At 35.1% G+C, this 12620-nt stretch overlaps 1 protein-coding gene across 3 annotated transcripts in view; it reads left to right on the top strand.

Moving 5' to 3' along the window:
* grik2 (glutamate receptor, ionotropic, kainate 2) overlaps positions 1-12620 on the top strand; it is a 786146-nt gene that overhangs the window by 254762 nt on the left and 518764 nt on the right. For all 3 annotated transcript variants that reach the window (XM_039747858.1, XM_039747859.1, XM_039747861.1), the window contains one exon: positions 11507-11688. In XM_039747858.1, the coding sequence (XP_039603792.1) occupies positions 11507-11688 (182 nt within the window). The remainder of the gene's footprint in view (positions 1-11506; positions 11689-12620) is intronic.

Below are 12620 nucleotides of genomic sequence, written 5' to 3'. Positions count from 1 at the left end.
AAAGCTCATGTAAATATTTTAATTAAGTAAACTAATGGCTAGGTCTTCTTGAGGAATATCAAATGTCCTAGCAAAAATGTACATTTTACGGTGTGATCTTGAGATCACTGACAGATGAGGAGAAGGGAATTATATAGGAGAACTTTTAATACATAGCAAAGAGTGGAGATATAAGATTAGATTTCTGAGGGGAAGGAGGAGCTTGTAAGGGACAAAATTATGAGCAATCACAATGGACTGAGCACAGCAGCAGATAGGATAAAAAGGAAGAGAAAATAATGCCAAAATGAGATAGAAGATTTTGGAGTGATTTAAGGCCAGAACTACCAAACTTGTCATGCATCTGATGCAGGCACCAAACCACATCTGACTGAATATTGGGGTGATAATCTATCATCAATGCATAACTATTAAATATGGACAAATTCACGTGCCACTTGGGTAGAATATACTATAATGGATCCTAGGCAATGCTTCAAAGTCTTCACAGTCAAACTGGCACAAGCAATAGTGTTGAATTTGTAGGAGATGGTAAATGTAGACTTGAATGTCAGAATAGCTTATCAAATTCTAAACTGGACACAACATATGAGTATAGTACCAGTGATATAATTTCACATTCAGAGGAAAGAAAAAATATAAACAAAACTTATACATCCTATTTTAGAAAATGGAGTGGAAAGTAGCAATGTAGAGAATTCACTTGAGCTCCATATGTGCAAAGCATACAATTATACAACTTAAAATTATATATCGAGCACATCTGTCTCGGCTAAAACTCTCCAAAATGTTTCCAGGGCATGATCCAACATGCAAACGTTGCAACCAAGTCCCAGCCTCACTGGGTCACATGTTCTGGTCCTGCACCAAATTAACATTATTCTGGACAAACTTTTTTAATTACCTTTCAGATAGCCTTGGACTCACAATCCCTCCTAACCCATGTTTGGGGTTCTTCCAAATGGGTTTAAAGTGGAGAAAGACAAACAAATTGTGATTGCATTCACTACACTTTTGGCACGCAGACTTATTCTCACAAACTGGAAAAACCCAAACTCTCCTCTTTTAAGTCAGTGGGAAACCGATGTGTTATATTATTTGAAGTTGGAAAAAATTAAATACTCAGTTAGAGGATCCGTACAGACCTTTTTCAAAACATGTCAGGATCTAATCAGTAATATTTTAAAATAAGTTCATAAAGCACGGAGAATTTATTAATTTAGGTATGTTTAGAAGCCTTAAATTTAACGCCGTTTGGCTTGCTCTTTGTAAAAACTTGATTGCTTTGTATGGATTGCAATAAAATTAATAAAAAAAAAACAAAAAAAACTTGTACATCCTTCATATAGTTTTTTTTCTTCATTAAATCAACCAATATTTATTTTGTAGGATTTTTGGATTATTTCACATTTTTACATTATTTTGCAGCATGATTACAGTTGAAACACTTTACAGTCATGAATACAAAGCTTTTTCCACATCACATTGGATAAGGCTTTTTAAAATGCTATGCTGTTAATTTACTCAGCATTTCTGCTTCAATGAAACTACAGCACTAAGTTTTTGGCCAGTACCTTTAGGAGACAAAAGATGACATGAAACAGTAGAAATGAAGAGAGGCATGTCAGAAGTGCTGTCAGATATCAGAGCAGGATAACAGTTAATGAGTGCTGAAGATAAATCTAATGGGTGGTATTAACATCATCACCTAAGATATCGGTAAACATGTGGGAAAGAGAACAGCAAACATATATCAAGTCAGTTCTTTGATATTAACAGGTTGTAGCTAAAGATAATATAAAAACTGTATTGTTGTCAAACATATCTATACAGACAGTTTCAGCTAGCCAGGTTTGGTGTACTGCACCCTAGTAATGAGAGGATAACATTTAAAGAAGTGTCAGAAATATGAAGCATTGTGTAGTCATAGTGAAGAAGAAAACAGATATCAAAAATAAAATGAATAAAAAGTAGGCAAGAAAGACAAGAAGCCTATGAGGTCAAGGTCAGTTTTGTTAAGCTGATGTCAACCTCTGGCCTCAGTATGTAATAACAGTAGAGACTGTGGCAGGGTTGTAGAAAAAGAAAACAAAGGTTTTCCTCGATTACCTTTCTGAATGCACTGTCTCGTTTTTTCTAGCTATTTTCATAATAACTTTATGTTAGGGATTAGTGTGGTATTTTTTCAAGTCAAAGCTTTTTCTTCACCAAAGTTGTATATATTAATTTGCATTGTTGTAAATAAAGGACTTAAAAACAAAATGTAAGAAATACCTTACCTCTTATTGTATTTGGAGTGTTGGTAAATGGAGGTGAAGGGGCAAATATACCAGGACAATGATCACAGAAAGGGCATTAACTTAATTTGTTGTTCTTAATTTTAATGTTATCATACTTTAGTGCTTGATAATTGTAAATTATATTCTCCAAAAATAGTACATTGCAATTTTTCTTCTTTTAAAGTTTATATTATTGTTTTTGATGTGATTTATTTAGGTCTTATTAAAAACAAATACTTTGTAGGTTACCTCTCAAGTAAAAAGATGTTATTAGTTATCTACTTAACGGATTTAGATCCGTTACTTCAATTTGCTTGAAAATTCCAGTTGATTTTGTGATTTGTCTCATTTCGCTATGTATCATAGTTCACTTGCGGTACTGATTCATTTGCGCGAATCCGGGAAACACGCAGCAGGCCGAGGGGTGGGGCCTTCCTCACTCACTCGCCAGCTACGGGGCATGTTCCTCAACTCCACTTAGCTAACGAACGAGAGAACAATTGAATTCAACTTTGTTTGATATTTAAAATAAAGTGTTACTCAGGTCTTGATGAGTTTGAGTCCGGATATTCTCTTAAGCGCATGCCACACTGAAAAGATAGATTGCAATTCAGATTGTGGATCATGATTTTGTGTTGAAAAAGGGTCATGATATGATTTTTTGGAAAGATTGTCCACCCCTAATTTGACTAATCAAGTTTTCAAATTTATGTAGGATTCATTAACCGTTTGGCGAGCTACTTGGAAAGGGGTTGCGAGCTACCAGTAGCTTGCGAGTGATGTGTTGGAGACCCCTGCTGTAGTCCTTGTGATACAAGTCATTTAATAGGTTGCCTGGTTTATACATAAGCTTCTGCTTACTGGACAATGTAAATAAAGAACTGGTTGTTGTATTTCATTGTTATACAGTAAGTATTTTGCAGCACTCTGTGTTATATGGTAAAAAGAAATTTGTCTCTTGGATGCCGTTTCTTTTATCACTTTGCTCCATTTCTTTTGGGCTCATCAGTGTGTGAGTATAACACTATAATCTGTCACACTGTGGTTTCTGTGGTTAGTGACAGTAAGTGTGAAAATCCAACAGAGACCGTCTCTATCCCCAAATTAAACCTTATGAAACTACCACTGGAGGTTTCTGAGTTCTGCCTGAGGCCCAAAGCCATCTGTAAAACAGTCCTGGATGACTTGACAATGTTTAGAAGAAGAATTGATTCTTTCCAAATGAATTAGCTTCTGTTCGTGAAAGAGACTGTGTTGTGACTATTGACATCAAGGGATATATTCTCTGCAGACTTGTGCAATCAGTGTGAACATTTATATGGTAGCTGAGTTATTGTTTCATCAGAGTAGTCCCCACAGCAACACAGATAAACCCGATTTTCTGCAAACATACAACTACATAATTCGACATATTTTAAAATAGCAACTAGCAAGTGTTCTTTTTTTATATTAATGAGTTAAATTCCATTCAGAATCTGTTTGAACATGCTGTAGTTGTATTTAATGGGTCAAGATGCTTTGCTCTTTCCTTAAGTTGTTTTGCTTTTATGGTTATCTTTAATTTTGAGAAAGTTTGTATATGCTTTATGTACATTTTTGTGCACTAAGAATTGCTACTTTAAATTTTAAATATTTTTTTCTGTCAATTTGCAGATGCCATTATGGCTGCAACCATATTGTTTATAGCAACAATATTGTTCAGCTTTGTGTGTGTGGTGGCTGTGCTCTTTTTAAGTCTGTGTGCTGGTGCAGTAAATTATAAGGATGGTATAATGGTAGTGTCTTAGAAACAGATCTTGCTCACAAAACAAAAATAAAAAGAGAAATTAAAAGAAGACTATGATAGAAACAAAAATAAAAAAGGAAAGAGAGATTAAAGCTTTTAAACAGTTTTTTAAAGCATTTTCAAATGTTTAGAAAATTCAGAAAAAAAAGCAAAAAAGAACCAAAAAGGAGCTTTATGGTTTAAGGGTTACAGAACTGGAGCTGACTTTTATTAAGCAAAAGAACTCACTGCTAGAGATCTGCTGGTGTAGCATGTTACTCCTGTGTTGAGCCCTTGAAGTCAGACACTGTCATCTGCACAACCAGACCTTTTTCTTGGCTATTCTCACAACAGTTTCAGTACTTTAATCTATTAATAATAATAACAGCATTCAGTTTTAGAATCCAATTTGCACTAATAAAAAGAAACACACTAATTTTCATAATGTAATGCAACTAAATCAGTCATCAATTCGTTTTAAGTTTACATTACACCCTTCATACAACACATTATCACAAGTTGCTATTAAAGCCATCATTAAAATAAATAATAAGATATGTGTCCTTGGCTTCATATAAAAATGTTTCACATACAGTTCACTTATTCTGACCTCATAAAATAAAATTAATGTCTCCCTGCCTCCAAAAACGAATATATGTACCATAAAATTTTCTTATTCAATATTCGTGTGCAATGCATAAATGGTCAATTGGAAAAAACCATGGCTGACTGCGGTGTACCAGTAGATTTTAACTAAAGTCAAGTCTAACCTTGCAAACAATCAAGAGGAAGATATCTGAATAATACTGACAATGTTAAGTTTTACCTTGACCACAAAATAACTGTAGGTTTTCCTTTCAGTGTAATTAATGTATCAGTGAATTATAAGTATGTCACTTTGATCTCACTAAAAATTGTGAGAAAATGTGGCTTTGCTCGACTCCCAGGTCCACCCAGCATGGAGTTTGCATGTTCTCCCCGTGTCTGCGTGGGTTTTCTCTGGGTACTCCGGTTTCCTCCCACAGTCCAAAGACATGCAGGTTAGGTGCATTGGCGATCCTAAATTGTCCCTACTGTGTGCTTGGTGTGTTTGTGCGCTCTGTGGTGGGCTGGCACCCCGCCCGGGGTTTGTTTCTTACCTTGCGCCCCATGTTGGCTCCCCAGCAGGCTCCCCAGCAGAGACCCTGTAGTTAGGATATAGCGAATTGGATAATGGATGGATGGATGTTGCTTAAGCCGCTTTTTTAATTTGAAGTCAAAGGAAGCTAGCACCTATTCTGGAAATACTGAGCACTACACTGAAGTCAGCCCTAGGTGGGACTCCAGTCTAACCATACAGACGCATTCAAGCTGCGATGAAATAGACACACCAATGTACCCAGCTTTTACATCTTTAGGTGGAAGTTGCATCAAAACCTACATGTGTGAGGAAAGAATTATAAGTCCATTAGAATTATAACCATTCAGAACAACCTAAATACATTGTTGGGCTAATCTGCAATCTGCACTGCAAAAGATGTTTCATACTATTTCAGGATCTTGCTTTGTACTTTTTGCTGACAGAGATTCATCAATTAAAGGATATCCCCTTTGATTACAATTGTACTTCAAATTATATTTGCAAAGGCACATGGCATCCTTGACCTGTCTTCTTCTTCTTCTTTCGGCTGCTCCCATTACGGGTTGCCACAGCGGATCATCTTTTTCCATATCTTTCTGTACTCTACATCTTGCTCTGTCACACCTATCACCTGCATGTCCTCTCTCACCACATCCATAAACCCTCTCTTAAGCCTTCCTCTTTTCCTCTTGCCTGGCAGCCCTATCTTTAACATCCTTCTCCCAACATACCCAGCATCTCTCCTCTGCACATGTCCAAACCAACACAACCTCACCCATCTGACTTTGTCTCTAAATCGTCCAACCTGAGCCGACCTTCTAATGTACGCATTTCTAATCCTATCCATTGTCATCACACCCAGTGGAAATCTTAGCATCTTTAACTCTGCCACCTCCAGCTCTGTCTCCTGCTTTCTGGTCAGTGCCACCATCTCCAACCCATATAACATAGCTGGTCTCACTACCATCCTGCAGATCTTCCTTTCACTCTTGCTGATACCCGTTTGTCACAAATTACTCCTGACACTCTTCTCCACCCAATCCACACTGCCTGCACTGTCTTTTTCACCTCTCTTCCATAATCCTCATTACTCTGTACTGTTGATCCCAAGTATTTAAAGTCATCCACCTTCGCCAACTCTACTCCCTACATCCTCACCATTCCACTGACCTTCCTTTCATTCACACAATGTAGCCTGTCTTGTTCCTACTGACCTTCATTCCTCTCCTCTCTAGAGCAAATCTCCACCTCTCCAGAGTCTCCTCAACCTGCTCTCTACTCTCGGTACAGATCATAATGTCCGCTACAGATCACAATGTCACAATCGCATCCTTGACCTATACGATATTGAATTCAAGGAAGTTACTGGTATCAAAAGATTTAGAGATACAGTATCTCTGTAAACAATAGGTGTGAACCCTTTGAACAATTATGTCACAATCTTCCAGTAACCTACTAATTTTATTATGTGAAAGTCCAAAACTGTGAAAGGAAAGCTGCCCAAACTAATTCTTCTGTTATTATGGTTGAAAATAATTCTTTCTAGTAATGATTAAGATTTTGGCATCATTTCTGTAGCCTACCAACAAATCTCAAACAGTAGACCTCTAGATGAATTAAATGTAATTTTGAGAACTATCTAATTAGAATTTTGCTTAAAATAATAGAACTCAGCTTTGATAAGTTACTGAAGACTGTAAATTGCATACACCTGCCTCAACTAAGATTATGTAAAATATTTTATTGACCAGAGCCAAAGTGTAAACAATATTGTCACATGTCTGAACTTACTAGGCATTCTCGAAATGCCTTACACTCAGATAATATTGGGAAAGCACCTTTGCTCATTTCTTGGATAGCAATGGATTTACAATTACTACAAATCCTGTGAAAGCATTATTTGAAATAATGACAGATGGTACAACACTCTGTTACAAAAATCTTTCATCACATCTGACACTGTAGTGCCCAATCCTCATCTTATCTTACCCAATTAAAGAACCCTAATCCACTCTCCATGTCTATGGGAAAAAGATATCTAATTTTTCTTAAAATTAGAAAAAAATTGAATTTGTCTTGTAAGAGTAGTCTAAAGTAGGGCCTCTGTTAACCTTGATATATTAAAGGGGCAATTTCATATGGAGCTCTCTGTTCACATAGTTTTCCAAATCGGGTATGGGAGTGGTGTTCAAATTCATTTGATATGAAATGTAAATGCATTAATTTGTACTTAACACATTTCTTGCTTTGTACAAGCTCTGCGCTTTCCTGCCAGTGCCTTATGATTTAAATCCTAATTTTAAGCTTTAAGTGCCTTTGAGGAGGAAAAAAAAAACCTGCTTTATTCCACACATAAAGATGAAGGCGCAAAAGCCCATTTAATGTTAGAATTAATGGCTTATTTCGTTGCTCTTTCCATTAAAGCATCCTTTGTATACTATCCAAAAAGGCACACCACGTGCTTTCAAGCACAGTCTTAGAATTATTTTAATTTTTTGTATAAATGATACACTGTGTGGCTCCTTTGTAGGCTTACTTCAGTAAATGATTCAGATATTCATGATGCTGGATCTCAGCGGCTGTATGTTTTATTTGCTGTTCTTTCATGTAACCATTTCTTGAATCACGTAGTCAATGTTCAGTTTATTATTTGCATATTTCTATTTACAATATCTTGTTGTTTTTCATCTTTTTTTTTAAATAACAGATCCTGTATGAGGAGTAGATACAGTTAATAGTCCATAAAGTTAAGATTCTATAACAGCTGGTCTATTTATATCTTTCAGTTTATTAGCAAAACCCCTAGTGCAACTTCAGCTGGTAATTCACAATTACTTTACTTCCTAATATTCCTAAGGGAGATTTCATCAAAACAATTTATATCTATTAAACATCTTTTAAAAGTAGGATTATAAACAATAGCAGATTGACTGAAAGTCTATTTAACCAGCCTGTACTGGCCTCAGGAGAACAGGGCAACAGATATGAGCATTAAATTATTGTTATTAGTGTTTTCTGACAGTGTCTTAATTGAGCTATTTCACAAACTGTGTACTTCAACTTTGACTTTGCAGTCCACATGCAAAATATGGTTTAATCTTGATATTTAGCTACTAAGGATTATTTTTAGTAATATATAGCACTTGTTAGTGCCAGGTCTTAACACTGCTATATACCAATAGCTTCTTACTAGCAGTATGTCTTTATGTTACTATTACTTAAATAGTACAGGTACAATAGTGTTTTCCTTTTTTTAAAAGACATAACTGGTCTTTACTGGAAAGATAATGCATTATACCAACTAAGATCAGTGCTGCAACAATTCTTGTAAGACATTAATGGGTATAATGTGGGGGTTGATATTTATTCATGCCTATTTCAAAAAGTGTTTATTCAAAAGCATATTATAATCTTCCTTTTTAGTTCATTTTATTTTAAACACACACACGTATGTATTATTTGTGTTTCCTTGTGCAACAATGCTTAAGGGCTTGCATTCTTTTAGTAGAATTAAATAAAAGGCAGCTACAGAATGGCAAAAATGAATGTGATCATGATAATTGACTGCTTGGCTTACTCTCAGTTTATTTGGAAATCCTGTAGAAATTTAGTATTGTCTGAATGTGAATATTATTGTCACAGTGGTAGTTATACATTTTCGCTTGGCTTTGTGTTCTGTGTTCTGTACACTGTATTTACTCTCTTTGAAGCAACATACAATTAATACACAATAAATTGCAGTCTGAGGAAATTACTGTTTGTGATTTTCTTCTTTTCATTACCCTTCTCTATTTCACTAACTATAAAACCATTTTCTGGAAACCAAATAGTGTAAATGTTGCACAGCATGATCTAAGCACGTTACAGTTCAGAAGCAACTATGTGCCCATTTCCTGGAATGGTTTATTCACTGCTGTGTTAGAAAGTACGTCTACCCTGTGGCTTTTTTTTTATTCATTGTGGACAATTATATTGAAATGCTGCATTGTGGCAAATTGGTCTTAACAGAGGTTCCTTGTAATGAAGCCCCAGGGTGTTGTCACTGATGTCAAGGTCAGGGCACATTGGGCTTTTTCTAGGTACTTTTCTTATTCTGGCTTTAACGCCATGGTGTTTAGCATAATGTAAGAATATTTTATTCCTTAATTATCAAATTACATAGGGATTAATATTTAAAATATATCATTAACAATATGAACAGCATAATAAGACAGTTGGGACATTTCTTACAGCAATGTAGAATTTTGAAAGTTGCTTTTGTTCATTAAACAATGTGGAACAAAGTCCTAAAATTATATATTATACAGTATATACACAAATGCCATTTACTGAAGTAGCAAATGCTCAAGTTGAAAACGTTGTATCACTAGAACTAACATCTTCCTTTGCCTCCTCTTGTGTATGTACCCTTCCTCATCTGGTCCAGGAATAAATGAGCAAGGAGGACTTCCTCTACTATTATGCTTCCATAATTACCACTGTTAAAAGATGGATTTGTTTAGTTTAGAGCCAAAGGACTCAAAAAATATGAATGGAAAGCAAAATTCAAAATGCTAGTTAGGCAAACAGAAAGAAGGCAAATTTTTACTTACACTGGGTAGACATAATCCAGGATGTATCCACAATTGTGATTTTGAACAAGATTGCAAAGAGCAAAAGCTTTAGAGACAAAAGAAAAAGTATGTTAACTAGAAATAGTAAAGTGATTTAATAATCTAGAAAAAACAGTCCTGTGGACAATAGGTGGACAGAGGCATAATTCATAAATCCCCACATCAGCAGCCATGGCCACCACAGGTAGATGTGACTAAATGATGACAAAAAGCGTAACAATGCTATGTTGATTACAATATCATATCACAGTATTATAGCAGCTTAGATTTCTGGAATGTACTTTCATTGTTGATCCAGTGTTGGATTAAATTAAATAAAATATCACTGTATAGCTTGACCATTTTTGAATATAATGTTTCAGTGTCTGAAATGTTTTCAATAATTGTTTTTTCAAGTGTTGTTTAATGTTGTTCTGATATGAAGTGTGTGCCAACCACTGTTTCAATAACAGAAGTACACAAGCACATCACAGGCAACATGGCAAGAATAATAAAATATAATGGCATGAAGGCAGAGGAGCCTCCTAAAACAAATTTTATCATTAACAATTTGCAGTTGAGCATGTTTTTTACAGAAATATTTCTTGCTATTCTAGGAATATTTCTTCAACTTCGGGGATTCTTTCCAGGTGCTACTCACACATCATGTAGCTTATATAGTATTTAAAAATACATTAAATATTATTTGAATGTTAGCAATTACCATATCTGGAAATCACAGTTTAGGTGATAAATCTATTAAATAATTGTTATAGTGCAGTAATAGTGTTTTGTATGTGAAAAAGATACATTTAGTTGGGCAGTACTGTTACTGAAGATCACCATGTCAATCAGTAATTTTATCTCCGTTAATTAATCCAAAAAAAAAAGTGAACATTTTTTTAGGGTTTATTTCCCAAGCTTAACAATTCCCCATGTAATCAAAACACAAAGCAATTAGTGAAACAGAATGTAATATACATGCAATTACAGGAAATTATGATATTCATTTAATTACACAATTGTACAGCATTTGTACAACTCCTAGTACTAATCCTATTTCTGTATTTCACCATGGAGCCCAAGGAGTCCAATAGATTCAAATGAAATGACTTCCTCGGCAGCTTTTGTAAAACAAAAACTGTGTCTTCATTACTAGGACTAATCTAAGAAGCATTTACATGGACAAATCTTTAATAATAGTTTTCAAAAATTAATTAAAGTTTTTACAGATGGTGTAGAAGGAAAAAAAAGATTTTAGCAGTATAATGCCAACAGTAGTTTTTTAAATTCCTTGATTATTCAAACAGTAAGCATTATTTACAGCTTAAACATGAAGGAATATGATTTTATCTTGGATAAGCTTAGATTTATCCAAATATTAATTGAAGATTATGGCTTCCAGTCTTTAGAACTTTCTGCCAAGATGTTTCATTCTAAAATTTCAGTTTAGGTTGAAGAAAAAAAAACTCCCCAATTACTTGATGTAATTATCTTCATTTTGATTTTGTTTACCCTCTTTTAAACAATTATTTCTTTACTGCTACTGGTATACAATTTGTAACATTTAAATTGAGAACCATATAATGTGTACATTGTTCTGTAACGTGAACTTGAATGTTATCTATTTGTGTTATTGACTTTGTATAAAATAGACCAAGAGTTTAACTGTTTGACACTAAATCTTAATGTCTAACCTGTAGCTTGGCAATATCCCTCTGTAATTAGGTCTCTTTTTTATCCAAAAAAGGTCTAATTCGTTTACAAGAGCTCATCAAGGCTCCATCCCGTTACAACATTCGACTGAAAATCCGGCAACTGCCTTCAGACACAAAGGATGCCAAACCTTTGCTGAAAGAAATGAAGAGAGGAAAAGAATTTCATGTCATATTTGACTGTGGTCATGAGATGGCAGCTGGCATACTAAAGCAGGTATTTATTGATTGTCATACCCTTTACTTGTTTTGTGCATATCCACACTTAGCCACTTTACATTTTATCCTAATGTAAGTTAGTGAATGTGGTTATTTGTCAAATGGTGGTATGATGGACTACTACTATGACCAATGCTAGTTCTTGGCTTAAACTTTTTGTTTATAAGCAATAAGTTTTTTTTTTGTGTTGTCCAATAAAGTGATACTTTTTACAACAAGTTATTAAGAAATGCATTGCACTGTATTACCTATTTTTTTTTCAGTGATGAAGTAGCTGTAGTTATTTAAAAAGGGAAAACGAGTCATATTGTTTTTCCCATACATGGATTACAACACTAGCGCAATATCAACTAACATACCACATGTGAAGTTTAATCCGTCACATTTTTCATAGTTTTCACGGAAATGATACACATATTTTACAAGAGATTACCTCTAAAACATACCTAAGTCTCCTCAGAATCTTGAGTAAAGGGAAATGTCTACCAAAGATCAGCCAGATAGAACACTTTTACACTCTGCAGATTGCTATAGATTTGTGAGTGAAAGTAAATCCCTAACTTGGGGAGCATGTATCAGACAAAATCAGCATCTCAAAAAATAGACTTGGTTAGTAACCATGTTCTTTAGTTTGATATATCAGTTGAATTATTAGAGTAGATTATACTGAATTTATCTCAAAGGGCAAAGTATATATATTAAATATATATATACAGTATATATATATATTGTGATAGATGGACCTTGCCCCACCGGGAGGCCTGGAGAAGCAGGGGACTGAGAGAGGGGCAATTCCTACCCTGGGATGCAAGTGGGCAGCCTTCCGGGATTACAACTGAGCTGGGAAGCTCAACCTTGTGGGGACCCGTGGCCACCGGCAGGGGGCACCTGGATAGTTCGCAAGCCATGGTATGCAGCACTTCCGCCACA

The sequence above is a fragment of the Polypterus senegalus genome, chromosome 3 (genome assembly GCF_016835505.1).
Source record: "Polypterus senegalus isolate Bchr_013 chromosome 3, ASM1683550v1, whole genome shotgun sequence".
Taxonomy (NCBI): Eukaryota; Metazoa; Chordata; class Cladistia; order Polypteriformes; family Polypteridae; genus Polypterus; species Polypterus senegalus.
Note: the sequence above shows the minus strand (reverse complement) of the source record. Positions and strands in the feature narration are given on the sequence as shown.